Source organism: Drosophila nasuta, chromosome 2L, assembly GCF_023558535.2.
Source record: "Drosophila nasuta strain 15112-1781.00 chromosome 2L, ASM2355853v1, whole genome shotgun sequence".
Lineage (NCBI taxonomy): Eukaryota > Metazoa > Arthropoda > Insecta > Diptera > Drosophilidae > Drosophila > Drosophila nasuta.
The window spans coordinates 7,940,062-7,957,044 of record NC_083455.1 but is presented as its reverse complement, the minus strand read 5'-3'; the positions used below and the strand labels follow the sequence as shown (position 1 = coordinate 7,957,044).

Genomic DNA, 16,983 nt, shown 5'->3' with positions numbered 1-16,983 from the left:
TTGCACAATACTAAATGACTTTGAGCTCAGCAAAAGGAGCAAGCCAACTGCTTGACCAATGCAACTCAGTTTCTAGCAAGACGTGGTCCACACACACATGTATTTATGTATAGATAAATCTATAGGCGGACAGACAAAAATATTGCGTTCTAAATGAAAATGTAACTTTGGCTATAAATAGAAATAAATTAACCACAATAGCAGTAGCTGCTATTAATTCATTTAGTAGCAAAGCAATCTATTCAATTGTTCAGATTGGATAACAAAACCTTGTTTTGACTTAATTAAAATGTTAAGATGCTAAACTCGAGTTTCAAAAGCAAACTATTAGTAGTTTCGCCATAAACAATTCAACTTAATTAAAGCCTGTCGATAGTATCAACTACAAGCCTTTTATGCCATTGTGTAAAAATTGATTTGTTTAGACGCCAAATGATTGGTTGTTATGTTTATCTAATGAAACTAATCCCTGAGGGGCAAGAAACATTTAAATAATAAACAAAATATAGCTTTTTTGAATTTACTATTGAAAATTGCATTCACATTCACAAGTTGTATATACTTCAATAAGAATATACTTGATGAAAAATACTTTGATTCATAAGTCAAAGTGTTCTCACATCTGGTTACCTTTGATATATATATATCATAATAACAATATATCAATCTAAACAATCACATTAAATTGAGAAATACGTAAACATTCTAATATTCAAAAGAGCATTACACAAAATAGATTTCTATTAATCATGTGGACCAATAACTATTGGACTTTCACATATCGCAACACGTTGGCCAGTATTTCAAATGATTTCAAAAGTACTGACGAGTATGAAAGCGAGACTACTGAGTCCAAGGGATTACCCTCAACATATCTAAACAATGCACTGCGGTAAGTTGTTACCGTTGCTAAAAAGCGAGAATATGGCTAATCACATTCTATGGCTTAGCACCCAACTGCTTCTACTCGATTACAAGCAATTTAAAGCAGCTCGAATTATCCAAAAGACTTTTCGGGGCTGGCGAGTGCGCAATCACATGGTAAAGCAAAGCAATGCAGCTAAAATTATTCAGAGAGTGTGGCGACGTTATCTTGTGGGACGTAATCTCCAGATGATCGCAGAAGAAAAGGTACAGCAATCGATGGAGATTTTGTTCAACTCGAGCTCTGTTAAGATACAAGCCTCATTTCGTGGTTGGTGGACACGCAAGCATGTGAATAATACAAGCTATCTGCATACTCTTCAGTTAAATGCTGTCCAGGATATTTTATATGAAATGATAGGCAGCCTTCACACAATGAAAAGATCTAACGTGCTGCCAGGAATATCGACATTTTATAATCAGGAGTGAGTACCAGTTGCTTTCTTTTTCTACATTTAATTTTCTTACTATTTTTTTTATAAATCTTCTGATCATTCTGAACTGTCTTTATATTATTCTATTAAATTTTTAATTATTTTATTAATAATATTATATTATTACTAGATGCATGGATAAAGTGCAGAATCTGCTTTCGACATTGTCATATAGAATGTACAATGAAGTTGTAGCTAGACGCCAGTTGAGAACCAATCTTCGTCTTAAAGAAGATTTGGAGATGTGGAAAAAATCGCAGCTATATACTTTGGTGCCCTATATGGGTATTAGCTGTGAGCCGTCAATGCATTACATTGACATGGGACCCTCCACAGAGGACTTTAAGGAAATTGGATTGGTAAAATGTATTCTGGAAGCTAACAACAAGATTCATAAGACCAAACGAAAGTCAATTGAGAAGGGTAAGAGATAAATTGATCGTATTTACTGAATTTATCTTTTAACTATGCCATCTATAGTTAAGGGAAGATTTTCAGAGCATAGTTTTCCCGATAACCAGAGCATGTTCTGCCGTGAAATGATGGAGAAGATAAAAAAGTGGAAAGCTCTTCAAGATACAGGTTTGGGCAAATCATTGCAAAATAGATATTCGCAGGAGTATATGCCAGACTTCTTGTCTGATATTAAATCGTATCTGGAATCTCATAATTATATGGAAAACTGTTACTGCAAACCTGTTCCGACACGTTCATGTCCTTGGACATAATTATTGTGTTATAAATTGAAGTTTTAGAAATAAAGCGATTTGGAGTGCTTCCTTTTATATTCCGACAAACGTAAACTACGCAGTATACAAGAGTCCACGAGTGGCAAACAAGACAAGACATTACACTATTTGATCGAAGCTGCGTTGCAGGCAGACAATATTAAATAGATAAACAGATAATTATCGATAATTGAACATTAATAAATATCAACATGACCGCAAATCGTGCGGCAACGAAAGATACCAGAGACACGTTATGTGCCTTTAATGATGATACTTAGGCACGTTGGCCATCTAATGGCCTCTATAAATAGGCCGACAGCGAGATGACGGGCGGGAGACGGGGTAAAAGAGAGAGAGAGAGAGAGAGAGAGAGAGAGAGTGTTAGAGTTGGCGCTGTTACTGGACACCTTATAGACACATTAGCGACACATTTCTAACAACTAATGGCTCAAAGCAAAAAGGCAACAGAGTAATTGATGAATGTCCATTGTTTGCCTATTGTGTGCGTTGTGTGCTAAAGGAAAAAAACAAACGAATAGTAAGTAGAACAACCTGAACCTGAACGGAAAAACATACTCATAAAATATTGAATTTATATTGGTTCATTTGGTTAGACAGCGGAAATGGCAGCAACATGAGTTACAACTGTTTAATGGGCTGCCACAGGGAATGGGAATGGGTGTGGTCACAGTTCGTCGCTTCAGAGGTGGCCTGACATGTCTGCCCGGAAGATTTATGCCGCATCATAAAAGTTTTATTTATTCGATACCATCCTGGCCAGAACTGGGTTCACCTTTCTTTGCCATTTATGCCAGTTAACGGCACTCACCTATTTACTAAACCGCTGTCTGCGCCAAACTCCTTCACCTGGCCGCAACAGTCTTCAACTCTAAAAACCCAAAATCAAATATCCACCGCAAAATTGTGGTTAAAGTGTTCTTGATTTTCAAACTGAATACAAAGTTTAGATACTTAACATCGTTCAATCTCGACTACGAGATGCTTAGTAGACATATCTGTGGTGCACTTTGTTCTTTTAATTATTATTGGAATAAAAAGAGCTTAATTGCCTTTTTTTTGGTGATGTTTATTAAGAACATATTATTCTAAAACCTATACTCTAATATACTTTAGCACTCTGTATAAAAAACACGAATTCACATACCAATAAAAGTATCTAAAGTATGTATAGAAAGACCCGTAGCGAAAAAGTTTTTGCTTTATATGTATCTTCAACATGATTTGTAAACTTTTAACTTTTAAGTAGCAATAAAACTGTAGTAAAACTACCACAAAATAGTTTATTGATATTCTGAACAGAAAATCAGTGGCAAAAACTCAAGATCGCATTTTATAATGTTCCTAAACGGTTATGTAAAGAAAAATATTTATATAGCTGGGGAAGATATATCTATAAATTTTGTAACCTCTACACATTTTACTGCTAACTGCTTTTCTAAAGACTGTGTAATATCGAATTACAAAATTAATGAGGTAGGCGTCAGGCAATTTGGTGATTAGATAAGTGGTATAAGAAAATTCTTCGAAAAAAGTTTATAAGCAAATATTTTATTTTCCCTAACCCGCTATAATGTCAGATTTTATTAATAGAGGAGCATAAGTACACATTTCATATAGACTTAACGGAATGACTTGGGAAATTATTAAACATACTTTCGATTGAGAAAGAAAAGCCGAAAAAATGTCGTATGCACTACATTTCCTTAATTAAAGACCGAAAGCTACACAAAAATATAATACCTAAATATCAAAGAATGACTCGCAATCGAAGGTAAATACAGCAAGACAAGTTGGTAAAGTGGACTAAACAGACATGCTTATATTTAAATGAAAGAATTGTCTGACTGATTAGGAAAGAAGTAACTCACTGGGGTAATTGAGGGCTAAAGTAAATACGTGACCAGTAAATATGACTCACTGGGGCCAGCAAAGAATATAAAAAAAGAACGCGCACAATTGAATTGTTCAATGATGTACATGTATAATGCAGGGAAAACTAATTTTAAGGCAAGAACGTGAAATTGGGGCAAGTTGACCCAACACGCAACATTAAAGGACATTTAAAAAGCAAGACACATTTAAGTAAAACACAGTTGGAATTAAAGCTGTTACTAATGTATACATAAATAACTAATGCTATTTTAATATCAAAAACATATTCGTTTTAAGCAGATTTTCGTCTAATCCCATGAGAACTTTTCATAATTTATCTGCTAGCGACAGAAGTCCAGGAAGTTGAATAAACTAACTTTTATTTTTATTATAATTATAATTATTTGCCATAGATATGCATATTTACACGACACACAGACACAAAAATACATACAAAGCTCGTACTTGCTCATATTAAAAGCAGGGCCCAAACAGTATCGCAATTATTGTGACCACAAAAATAATTACATTCGTCACGGAATTATCGAATTAAGTTGTCCGTGTCTATGCTTTATGTATAATATAGATTTTTTTTTTTGCTTAAAGAGAGTCTACAAGAAGCTTCTCTACACTTTGAGCTTGAAACACTGACAAAACTTGGATATTATTTAAATATTCTGATGTTTAGTTTGTGACACGCACGTGTGCGAAATGTTTAAAAATTGCCTTTGCATAAATTAAAACAAGCTCCAGAGAAACCTAACAGCAAAAATGTAATATTCAAAGTTTTCATTTTGTTGATGGGGAGGTATGCTAAACAACGCAACGGTTGGCAATCAAATAAAAGTTGTAAAGTTTTCGTAAAAATTTTGTTATTTGACTTGAAACTTGAAGTTGTTGAGACCGAAATTAAATATACTTAAACATAATAAAGTATAATTTGAACATTTGTGAAGAGTCTACACAATTCGTTGTATATACTTACTTACGGTATCGTCAAAATTATGTTGTCAAAACACAGTCGCAGTGGATGGGGCATCAAAACATAAAACTAATTAGAATTGCGTCTGATTAGAAAATCCCAAAAGAGAGAGACCGAGAGTCAAGCATACGCAGCGTGTGACAAGCATATTTTTAAAATGCTCGCAATGGTTTCATAAATGCTCGTAACTTTTTTACCCGTACTCGTTCTTAGCTGCAGCACGTGAGCCAAAAAGCGAAGCGAAGCGGGCCAAAGAAAAGAAAAAGTCACAAAAGAAAATGAAATGAAAATCGATTGTTTTTGACCTCATAGGGGCATAGCACACATTTAGAGCGCTGGGGCATTAGGCGACTGTCGGCCAACAATTCTCTATAGTATTGTGTATTCGCGATTCTCAATTCTCGCTTCTCAATTCTTGATTCTCCGCCGGGTGCATTGCCACTAATGAAGCACAAAATAAAAAAAAGAAAAGAAAAACACGAGAAAACGCGAGAGAAACTGAAACGAAACAACACGCCAGAAGGCAAAAGCGAAAAGCAAACAAACACGCCATGTCGTTGTCGATGTCGTCGTAGGTGTCTAGTTTATTCCCAGTCCCATAGCTAAAAGCAGGCAGACAGCTTTAATTTTATTCTCTCGTCTTGTTCTTTTTCTTTTTTTTTTGTATATATTTTTTTCGCATTTGCTGCCTATTTACAGGCGAATGTAACACGCGAACTAAGCCCAGTAGCAGCGAATAACAAAATGAAGTAATGCCCGCGAAAACCAATAAATTTTGCACAGCACCCATGGAAAAAAAAGGGAAAGCAAAATGATTAAAGCCCACAGATAGTACTACTATATAGCAAAAGTTAGAATGAATTTTTGGGGTAAATGAGCACAGGAGCGCTGACTCCACCAAAAGTAACCCAAATACTAGTTAAGTGCGCCCAACGTGGGGCTGCTAATAGTAGTACATATCGATAACGATAAAAATAAACTGAAGCCAAAGTAACAAATGGCGTTTTTTGTGCTTGTACAACTTGTATACCTTATTTAACGACTAATTCACGGCTGAGCATTGCATGATTTGGATACCGTGGCGCCCAACGTGGGGCGTGTTGGGGGACAAAACCAGCCCTTTGCGATAGCTGGGCCACGTTAAAGGCAAAAATGCGACATTAATGCGCATAATGAGCGCCAGTCGTCGACCGGTGCGACCAACATGATAGAATAGTACATAGGCGACACGCCCACTGCGCCAAATGAAAGGCGTCTAGGGGGAGGGCAGGTGCGATTATAATCGATTATCTTGTGTCATAAGCATGCACACCAACCGCAACCAGACAGAAACAGAAACTGAAGAGAACCCAGATACCTGAAAATGCGTTCCAAATACACAGATACCCTACACACAGATATATATATATGTATACCCTACAGAGAGACTCATTTAAAACTCACATACCCGCTGACTCGCAATTTGCGGGCTTAATTTCATTAATTAAGTTTTTTTCGCTTTCCAACCCAAGAGCAGAATGTATCTGCATCTGTGGCAAACGACGACAGCGTAATGTTGACAATGTTGTTGTTTTGCGTGTTGCTCTCGCAAATGTCATTTTCATTATCGTTTACATGCATTATGTGATTTGGCCATTAATTGATTGGTTAGCTCTTTGGGAGGAGCGTTACAAATGACGCAATCGATACGCGAATGCAAATGCACAACAGACAATAAACGCTGAATGTCAATACATAATATAAACATTTCCCGTGCACTTAAGTTACACTTCGGCCTAATGAAAATTTGTCGCGCGTGTGTTGACTTACATACAAGTTACTGGTAGGCAGTCAATTACAAAACCGTTGGTCAAGGTCTCGGTCTACATACCTGCAATACAGGAAAGACAGCAAAAGAGAAGTAAAACAGTTAGTATGCTTCAAATGTAGTAATAATAATAGCAATAATAATAATAATACAATTACAAATTGTGACGTCAGTCATAAAATTATTTATTTTTATTTCATCATTAAAAGTTGTAAAACTTTGTAAAATAAAGTTGATACTAATTACGATCTACCATATGCTTTAAATTTTGTATAAAACTTTATGATTGAGAATGTTATGATAAATATTAAGATGCAATGTTAGCTTCTACAATCCAGAAATAAAGTTTGGTTGTGTACTTATTAATTCATTTGATTGAACTTATGAAACTACACACCACATCAAATATTTATAAATCACTCACAAAGTAAAAACGAATAACTTTATGTGTAGTCTTCAAAATAAACTTTACCATTCCTCGGTAAACTTTATAAATAAAATCATTTCTACATTAAAGTCTATTAAAAACTCGACGCAACCAGTTGATTCCCCAAACCTATAACGTTGGCAAGGAACTCACAAAGGCAATCACAAACTGTGTTTTTTCTTTCAATATCTTCAACAATCGACATTAAATAAGACTTAGAGCACGTTTACCCCAAAATACTTTCTTAAAGTGCTGAAAACAATTTGAGGTACGCACACGCAATGTGAATATAATATAAGAGATAAATTGAGTGCGTTTGCACCGGGATGACGAGGCGAACGAAGTAAAAGAGAATGGCAGAACGCCTTCAGGTAGGCAACAAAAGACAAGAAAACGCGCTAAAAGTTAACAGCGTCGAGCACTCAACATGCTACACAACACACAGACACGCAAGCTCACACACCTTAACACACGCACACACACATACATAACTACAGACAACGCAGTTATACTTATTTATTTATGCAAAAGGCAAATGGCAACAACACGTGCAAAATGCGCGCAAAATTTCGCCGTTTGCCAAACTTCCTTCACAGTTTCCTTGCTGCTGCTCTTTGTATATGTTTGTAAATATATATATCCTGTCAGTCTGACTGCAGTTGGCTTTAACCGTCAGAGCATAAAAAGGCAGTTCAAACAACCAGCTAAAATTTGGACCGTTTCATTTAACGAGCGCATTCAATATCACTTGTTGGTCAGAAGGAAAAATCGCTTTTTCACCACACGCTCAATGTAATGAAAAACAGGGAGAATTACTTAAAAATACTGTACAAGTGAATAGCTTATGAATATTCGATTACTTTCGACTACTTCTCAATTGACAATGCACGTTACAAGCTGTTAACTTTTGCCTAACAGCAGTTGGTTGCCTCAAAAGGCTAATAAATAAATAATAAAAAGGAGCAAGGCAACAGCAAAGTAAAAACAATGTTTAAGAATTATTTTATGTGCAGACATTTTCAGAATTTCATTATTCAAAGGAAAGAGCAAAGCTTTTATTGCATTTGGGTTGCAAAAGAAAAAGGAAAATTCTTTTTCTTTTCGTCTGCTAGATGAGAATTATTTAAACTAAAGTGCGCAGTAATAATCAAGACATATCAGATCTAATTTGTCGCATAATTTTACCTGTTGTTAATCTCTTCACATATTTGAAATAGAATGATTAAATATAAGCATTTCAACCAGGTTTACATTTCAGCCACTCAAACACCGCATCAAATCCTGTTGCCCATCAAAAACTATAGCAAAGCAGAGCCAAAAATATGTACTACACATTTGGTATTTATCAATGCGAGAACAAAACTAAATACAGTCGTAAGTAAAACACATTCTCGTGTAAGAGCATTGTTGTACAATATTTGTACAACATTTTGTGCACATTGTTTATCCTTATGTTGTGTAGGGTTTTTGAACGAAACGGTTCGGTGAATTCGAGTGCTACCCACAAACACACAGAATGAGAATAACAAGGAACATGCAAAAAGCAAATGCGGCAAGTTTTATGTATTTTGGCATTGGTTTGTTTCTGTTTTTGTTTCTCATTTCTCTTTTCTTTTGACATATCTTGTTTTGGTTTGTGATCCCATTGTGTTCAAATGTTTCTATGTGTGTGTGTGTGTGTGTGTGTATGTATTTGTGTATTTTTGTGTGGGTTGTTAATCCTATCAGCAAGGATTGCGTTCGTATCTGACTGTGCGAAAAGATAAAATTGGTACAAATAGTAGCAAAACCCAATGAAGTGGAACAGAGTGCCAAGACCAACCTAAGAGTTATACAAATATGTCTATAAATATTTGTTTGAATGCGCATTCTTGCTCTATTGTATTCACTTAAGCCCAATGAAATGTTAACGAATCGCATTACACAAGATGCTGCCTGCCATGTGAGTGTTCACTGCCAAATAATGCCAATTGGGTTTCATAATTTCCAGTTTTATGCCGCTTATATCTCAGTGATGATTCACTGAATGCCAAAAGAGACGACTAATAGATTCATTTTTGGATTAACACTCATTCATTATAAATAATTTTGTAGCTATTTATGGACACTTCGCAGATTTATTATTTTATAAATTACATTCCACATTAATACGTATGCAAGCTCTCTATCAACTTCAGTTAAATTACTATTATCGAGACCTTAATTGCCAACTCACGACGATGAGAATTACATGAACCTATCGAATGGCAATTGAAAAGAAAAGAAGTGTAACGGCAAGTTGTGAATCCGACAGAGGCACATAAATAATTGAAGTGGGGCAACAAAGCTGCCACAGGTTCAACTTCCACACCACACGCAGCAATTGCTATTTACAGTAATAGGGTAGCTCATAACTAAGGCCAATAATGATGGCAGGCAGCAGATCTCCAATATCATCAGACAGATCTCATTTACAAGCATCGCAATCATCATACCAAGGCGCTGACCATGCGTGAGCCTCATCAGATGCATCGGGGAATTCAGAGATTGTGTGGCAAATAATGGCATCTCGTTGCCACTTCCATTTGCAACATCTTCGGCCAAGTACGAGTTGGTAAACAGCAAGAGGAACGTGAAGCAAAATTGCCACTTCGATCAGTTTCACAAACATTGCGGTAGTTGGAGCATTTTTCCCTATAATTTTAGCCTTTCACAGGTTTCCCATAGCTGCGTTCTTTACAGTTTCCTCATGCGGAAGAAGTCTACTCGAAACACTCCAGCCTTGCTTCAAAGTGTGGGTGCAGTTGACCAATAATAGTTGCGTCATTATAATAAGCACTCTCAAGATATTTCAAATTTATAAAAAAACATTAAGTATTAATCGATTCCGTGGTGACTCAGAAAAGATTGCCAACGTATTACAAATGATATGTCAAATTGTTTTAAGTAGTGCAATTTTTCTGATTACTCTATCCACACCTTAAATAAAAGTGCTGATAATTCTTTTTAAATACTTTGTGCAACTATAAAAGACTTCTCAAATCAATGTGATACCAGTAAAAGTAATTTGAATTGATAAGATAAAAATCTCAGATGGTTGAATTTTAGTGTGTATGCTTGATATAACATAAAAGAACGGAAACATGTCCAACATGTGATTAAGGCAACTGCCTAAATCGATGGCCATAAAGATTGGACCAAATTAACTCATTAAGAGTGGCATAATAAAGATGGGAAAGAGTTTTAATGAGTGCGTACCAAGTTCTCTATGAGAATAGTAAACGCATTTCCATTATTCCCGCTGCTTAGCCCACGTATTTTGAAATAAATTATAAATCTTACATAAACAATTTTTATTATTTAAATTTTTTTGAAGAAATTTTCATAAAGAAGACAAGTTACAAAGCTATCTGCTACTCATTTTACACCAATTACGATCTATAAATTTAAAATACATAAAATTTACTGGTCGAATTACCTTTACATTCAAAATATACTATAGAATATAAAGATTGTCAACAAAAGCTGCAGTAGTCTTTTACCATTTAGCATTCTTTCCCAAATAAACTTCTAAAATCTAAGTCTGAAGCTCTAAAAATAATTATCGGTAGAATGCATTTGACTTGAAAAATCCCAGATGATTAAATCTTAGTGTGCTTGGTTTCTCTTAAAGAACTGCAACATGTACAGAATGTGCTTTAAGCAAGTGCCTAAAGTAATGGCCATAAAGTGAGTTGACTAAATTAACTCATTAAGAAGAGTGGCACAATAAAGATGAAAAAGAGTTCTTAACGAGTTCATACCAAGTTGGCTATGAATAAATATGTAAGCATATATGTTATATAGTGGAGTAAATAGAACTCGAAGTGCTGGCAGTAAATAGTCGGTTTCTCTGTGGAATATCTAATTAGATTACGAGAATAATTAACATTTTCATTTTTCTGCGAAATGTTATTATTAAAGTGCTTGTTTTATGGGCATAGGCAATTATTTGATGTGGATTCATTATGTGGAAATGCAGATGTGACCTCCGTTTAAGAGTTGACCTCATGAAGATAGACAGCAGCTAATCAGCTGCATGCAACTGACAATTACAACGCCTATTAATAGAAGCAATTTGCGCGTGTTTAAAAAGTATTTAAGCCATCATCTCACTTGGGGCAGAGTAATTGCTACGCCTGATTATTAAATGAAGACATTATGGCAACGCCTTGAGAGAACCGCTCCAGCTTCAGCTTCAGCACCAACTCCAGCTCTACCTCCTGCTTTAGCTGTGTAACACTGTGCTCCTATATATGGCCATAAAAGCAAGTAGGAAGCAACGGCGAGACGGTTGCTCATTTCATGCGCATTTAACTAATCTGTCATCTAATCCGCGTGTGCATCAGACTGTAGTCAAGGAGAGTGGCTAGTCTAGTAGGCTCTTTCCGACTTTGACTCCGACACCAGCACCGAAAACAAAAACAAAAACAAAACCAACACGGACATTAACGTAGACGACTCCACCTTCTCCTGCCTTTTGTTCTGATGCCTTTCGCCTTGAAACCTGAGGCAAAAACACAACCGACGATGCGGTGGCTGTTTCTTTGGCCATTTTTGCAATTACATAAGTAAGTACAATAAACAATTAACTTGTTGCAATAAATTTCTAGACAAAAGAGGCAGCTGTGTAACAGGAAATGTGATAGTGAAATTCTCCAAATTGAAATTTCGCGTCACGTTGCTACTCTTTTCTCTGCTGTTCTATTCTCTTTCTCTCCGTCTAACTCTGCAGCATGGAATTCAATGATAAACCGCAGACTTCTTGACTTTCGACTCGCAGCCTTCATGGCATTGTTTTCTGTCTATCTGTCTCTCACTCAGGCTGCCGACATTCAGTCAGTCAGCCAGTCAGTTAGTCAGACTGTCTGCCTTTCTGTAGCTAGTAGCAACTTTCATTTCACAGCCGAGTGCATCAGCTTCGCTGCCTCCCAGCATTTATCAGTTGGCATTGTGTTTGCCTATTTCCCCCAAGTGAAATGTGCGAGTTGCAACTGTGATAAGACCTCAAATTGTGGCACCACTTCAATTCAGTTGCCTTTGTTGAACAAGCTCGTATGCCGCCAACTGGTCAATTGTGCTAATGAAATAGTCTTCGCCAGTCTCATATGCAGCAGCTGAATAGCGAACTTTATTTAAATGCCGTCAGAGTGAACGATAGAATTGCAATTAGATTTTAAACTGAGAATAGAAAATTCATTAAAGTACGCAGTCATTCAAGCTGTTAAGAAACGCTTTAAGATAAAACTGTAAAGCTTTATGGGCAATACATTTTAAGTTAATTAACAATACTTATGCCGCTTTTGGATTATAGAACAACTGCTGAATTTATGACGCACGCGCAAAAAAACAAAAACAAAAAACCGAAAACAATTTATCAAATTTTAATGATTAACTCTTTTATACTTTTTTCTTAATATTGAAACGGCAAGGCTTTTTAATTAGTTTTATGCTACAGCGACGAGCATAAATTAACGTAGAGGGCCACATGCAAAAGGGAAGACAGAGAAGTAATAGGAGGGAGGGGCTAAGACAGCATAAAACTGGTTGAGAACAAAGCGTCAGAGAAGAAGAAGATGACACTTCATTGCAATTAAGCATGGAGCCCAACAATTGTTTGCCATACTATTAAACGATTAACACACCGCTGGCGCTGGCAATATTTTATTTATTTTATTTATCATAAATTACATCGGCCAAATGATTTTCCAATTGCATCATGCAGCTAAATGGAAGTTGAAGCTGATTTGCATAATGACAAACGCTGAACAAATGAGCAGCCAAAGTTCTCAATGAGCATTAACAATTAACGAACCGTTCAACAGTTTACCAACCGAAGGTCGCAGTGAGGAGGCTTCCTCTTCCAAAGCTGTCATTAACCGAAGACCCCAAAAAGACCTTCAAGGCTCACTAACTAAATTAACCATTTGCCTAAAATAAGTAATCGCACAAGTCATAAATTATAAAAAAAATAAACTAAGAAAAGCTTTACACAAATGCATGATAAACAAATTTTAAATACCCTAACTTGGAGACTATAAAATATATTTATTTGAATAGATCAAAAAATTACTTCAAATATAATTAAGAAAATATTCAAAGGCTAACCACAAAAAAAAAAAGAAAAAATTCAAAATAATAAATTTAATACTGTACAAAGTATCAAAGCTAATGGTAAAGTGAAGAGATCCAAACTTCAATTAAGAAAGCCAAACAAAGCACAGTTGCTTAGCTGGCTGGTCAAAGGGGGGCAACAACTGGTCAGCCAGTCAGTCAGTCAGGCAGTCAGTGAGTCAGGTAGGCAGTCATTCATTCCGACAGTATTTTCAATAAGCGTACACGCAAAAGGTAAAATAAATATGGCAAATTGAAGTGGGCAACATTAGCAGCCGGCGGCGCAGACGTCGACACTGAACAAAAATATCGAAAAAGACAGAAAAAAAGAAAAAAAGCTTGAACGCAATGCGCATGCGCAGCACGCAATGTCAAAAGAGAGCCAGAGCCAAGGTTGGTGTAATGTAATGTTGTGTAGATGTTGTTATTGCTATTTGTTGTTTTTCTTTTTTTTTCGTTTTTCTTGTTGTCTCTCTTGAAACAGCAACGAGTACGAGGCGAGTTATGTTAGCGCCATAAATAGTTGGGTTCAAGTTGAAGTGCGCAGAGAACGTGGAGCCACCTGAGATTTAATTGCGCGTTGTAAAATTCTTTTGAGGTGGGGCTAATCAAAAAGTACACAAGGAAACCGAGAAGTACGCTAAAAACTGTCGTAATGTTAATTAAAGGAAACTATAAAGACCTAATTATGAAATAGCACAATAAATGAGGTTGAGGTACAGAATAAGCAACAAGGGACCATATAAATAGTATTGAAAACATCATTATGATATTATTTATTAAGTGTGCTTTGCTCTCCGATAAATTAAAAAAAAACTTTTAATTTCATTAAAGTCCATAAAAATGAATCACGAAGTGCAACCATTAAATGTACATTTAATATAATTTCGTATTCTGTGTAGCTGTGCTTTTTCCCCCGATTAGTCGCAATCAAGTTGAAGAGATGAATCAGTGCTCAATTTGATGGTCATAAAAGCACATCGCGGCAGCCGGGAACACCTGCAGAACAGACCTCAAAACTTTGTTTTTAATGCCAAAAGCATTTCCCAGAAGTACTTAAGTATAGATGAGCGCCACCAAACATTATTTCTCATATCAGCAATTTGATTTATTGAGGCGCAAATGCAAAGACCTTGCCAGCAGGCAGGCAGGCAGGCAGCCAGTCAGTCAGCCAGTCAAATAGACACGAGACGCGTTCAAATCATGTTAAACATATGGCGCACTCAAACTTAAGAATGTGTTCAAACAGACGGGAGGAGAAGGTGCAACACAACGTCTAGGCAACAGGCAACATGCAAGTACATTACGGCGATAGATAAGCGCACCAAAATGGGCTTATAAAGTGACAGCGAGTATAAACTTTAATGAGAAAGCAACGAACACAGAAATTGTCACATTTCAGCGAAAACACATCTTTAGTCGCGTCTCTTTTTACGAGCATTAAAAGTGCACATAACTTCAAGTGATCGAAGCTCAGATACCCTTTGTACTTTGACAATTTTTTAATATTTACCCACATGATAATTAAGTAATTATCTTTTATTATAAAGCAATTTAAACACTTTTGTGTAGCAAGTAATCACTATAACTGAACTACTGTCCCAACACATGCCACGGGGTATATAATACAGAAGAAGAGCAGAAGACAAACAGGCGGAGCCTGGCAGTCAAGTGTGCTAAACAGCAAAGAGGCGGTTTGGGTCACATCTGCAAGGTGAGGAGCGAAAGAGTTGCAAGATAGTCGCAGATGTTGGCAATGAAGGAGCTTGCGATATTAAAGATCGTTTAGATAGGCACTTCGCTTCGACACGCAAAAGGCCACTTAGGCCAAAAATGTAGCATCTCTTGCGATGATATTCGACATTTAGATGGTACGGAAAGTATGATAGATTAAACACAGCCAGAGCTAGCTGGATGGCTGGCTGGATAGCTGGCCAGCAATGCGGCATATTATCTGATGAAATTGTCGCGCGTGACAGGCGTTGCAATGCTATCGATTACCAAACAGATAGCAGTCGACTGCAAAAGTATTTTTAAAATGCACACCCTAAATGGACACTCATTAGGCTGTCCAGCTGTGGCTTGATCAGACATGGTTTTCGTCCCTGTGCTCTCTCTCTGGCATGGGCACAAATACTTATAAATAGCAAGGTATGAGTACAATGAAAATCCATTGGACGGACGGACCAAGAGGGTCACTCGGCAAGGCTGTCATTAATGGCGCCGCTTGGTGGCCCACAAAAGAGGTTTAAATATATGTATGTACAGCTAAACCAAACGAGTTTTTTTTTGGTGGCTTCTTGGCTTCTCCTATTCCTTTCTTGACGTCCATAGAGTCCCGCAAACGAGCCTCGCAAGTAGCCAGTAGCACACAATTTGTAAACTGCTAGAGAGCCAAAGAAAAAATAATTCACTGCAATTAACATTGAGAAGCTAAAGAAAAGAAACTACACACAACGGTCGTGTCTGATGATTTCTTACTCATGCCGTGATATCGTTTCTTTATTGTTTATATTTATATCAAGTAATTTGCGAAATGTCTTGTCAAATATTTCATTCACTTTAAAGCATTTTATTTGCCTTTCATTCTTGTGGTGTTTTCTTTGTGTGCGATTGTGAGATCTTTTACTCGTTTCGTTTCGTATCGTTTTGTATCAAATAAATAAATATAAATACATATAGCATAGCAAATGCAAAGGAAATTCCATTTCAATTTTGATATTGCGAGCTATTTTTAGACAGATTTTTGGCTTAGTTTTTGTTTGAAAAGTGTAACATCACGTTGTGGTAGACGAGATTTAACAGCAAATAACTGCACGTCACTGGGGACAATAGAAGCATTCAGCAGAGCGAAGCGTAAAGAACAAGAAATATATTTACTACAGTCGTCTATAGGTTTGCAGATACAACGGGCAAACAGACAGACAGACAGACTGTGAGAGAAAGACACGACATCCTTGATATGCAAGCATGCGGCAAACTACTGAGATGAAACCGGCGGCAAATTGAATTTCGGTCTACTGAAATTGAATTAGTTTCGTTCAATATGCATACAAGTAAAAGTTTCATCTGTATTCAATTAAGTGTTCTTACAGACGCACAATTAAAAGACTTGATTGTAAAATATATTTTTTGTATTCTAAATTCAAAATATGTAATTCAAAGCCTCATTCAATATTTCAATTTATTTTGCCAACACTCTTGTGATTAATATCATAAAACAAATCTCTACAAATCAATAATGAACAAAATGTTGGTCCAACAATATAGATTGTTATACCCACTACACATAGGGTAGGAAGGTATTATAACTTTGTGCCTGAAGGAATACAGGAAATGTATGTAACAGGCAGAAGGTCTTACCATAGTTGCTTTAACTGACAATCTGGTAAATTTTGCACTCTATATATATTGAATGTAGTATTTTTAGTATGTTGACGGTATATATTTGGTATATTTTAAAATTAATATCGCCCTGTTTTGCTTTTATTCACGGGTACCTCACAGTTGAGCACACTTAAGAATATCCCATTTGACTTGAAAGTTAATAAAAAAAACTGCTTCATTTGAATCCGCAATTTATTTTCACTCCATTAACTTGAATTTCTTAATTTGTCGCAGAAACTCTTTTTTTCCTGCATTTCTCCTTCCAA

At 36.2% G+C, this 16,983-nt stretch overlaps 2 protein-coding genes across 3 annotated transcripts in view; one reads left to right on the top strand and one right to left on the bottom strand.

Moving 5' to 3' along the window:
- Positions 1–16,983, bottom strand: part of LOC132788345 (beta-1,4-glucuronyltransferase 1-like) — a 67,643-nt gene that overhangs the window by 12,169 nt on the left and 38,491 nt on the right. The window lies entirely within an intron of this gene.
- On the top strand, positions 652–2,184 carry LOC132791463 (uncharacterized). Its single transcript, XM_060800396.1, has 4 exons — positions 652–892; positions 951–1,349; positions 1,489–1,781; positions 1,839–2,184. The coding sequence occupies exons 1-4, from the start codon at positions 750–752 to the stop codon at positions 2,084–2,086; spliced, it is 1,083 nt and encodes a 360-aa protein (XP_060656379.1). The 5' UTR covers positions 652–749; the 3' UTR covers positions 2,087–2,184.

Excerpts from the sequence above, each read along its gene's own strand:
- LOC132791463 (XM_060800396.1), top strand. The coding sequence starts at position 750 with ATGTGGACCAATAACTATTGGACTTTCACATATCGCAACACGTTGGCC. Across the intron at positions 893-950 it reads TATCTAAACAATGCACTGCG|CACCCAACTGCTTCTACTCG; the intron begins GTAAGTTGTTAC and ends TCTATGGCTTAG. Across the intron at positions 1,350-1,488 it reads TCGACATTTTATAATCAGGA|ATGCATGGATAAAGTGCAGA; the intron begins GTGAGTACCAGT and ends TATTATTACTAG.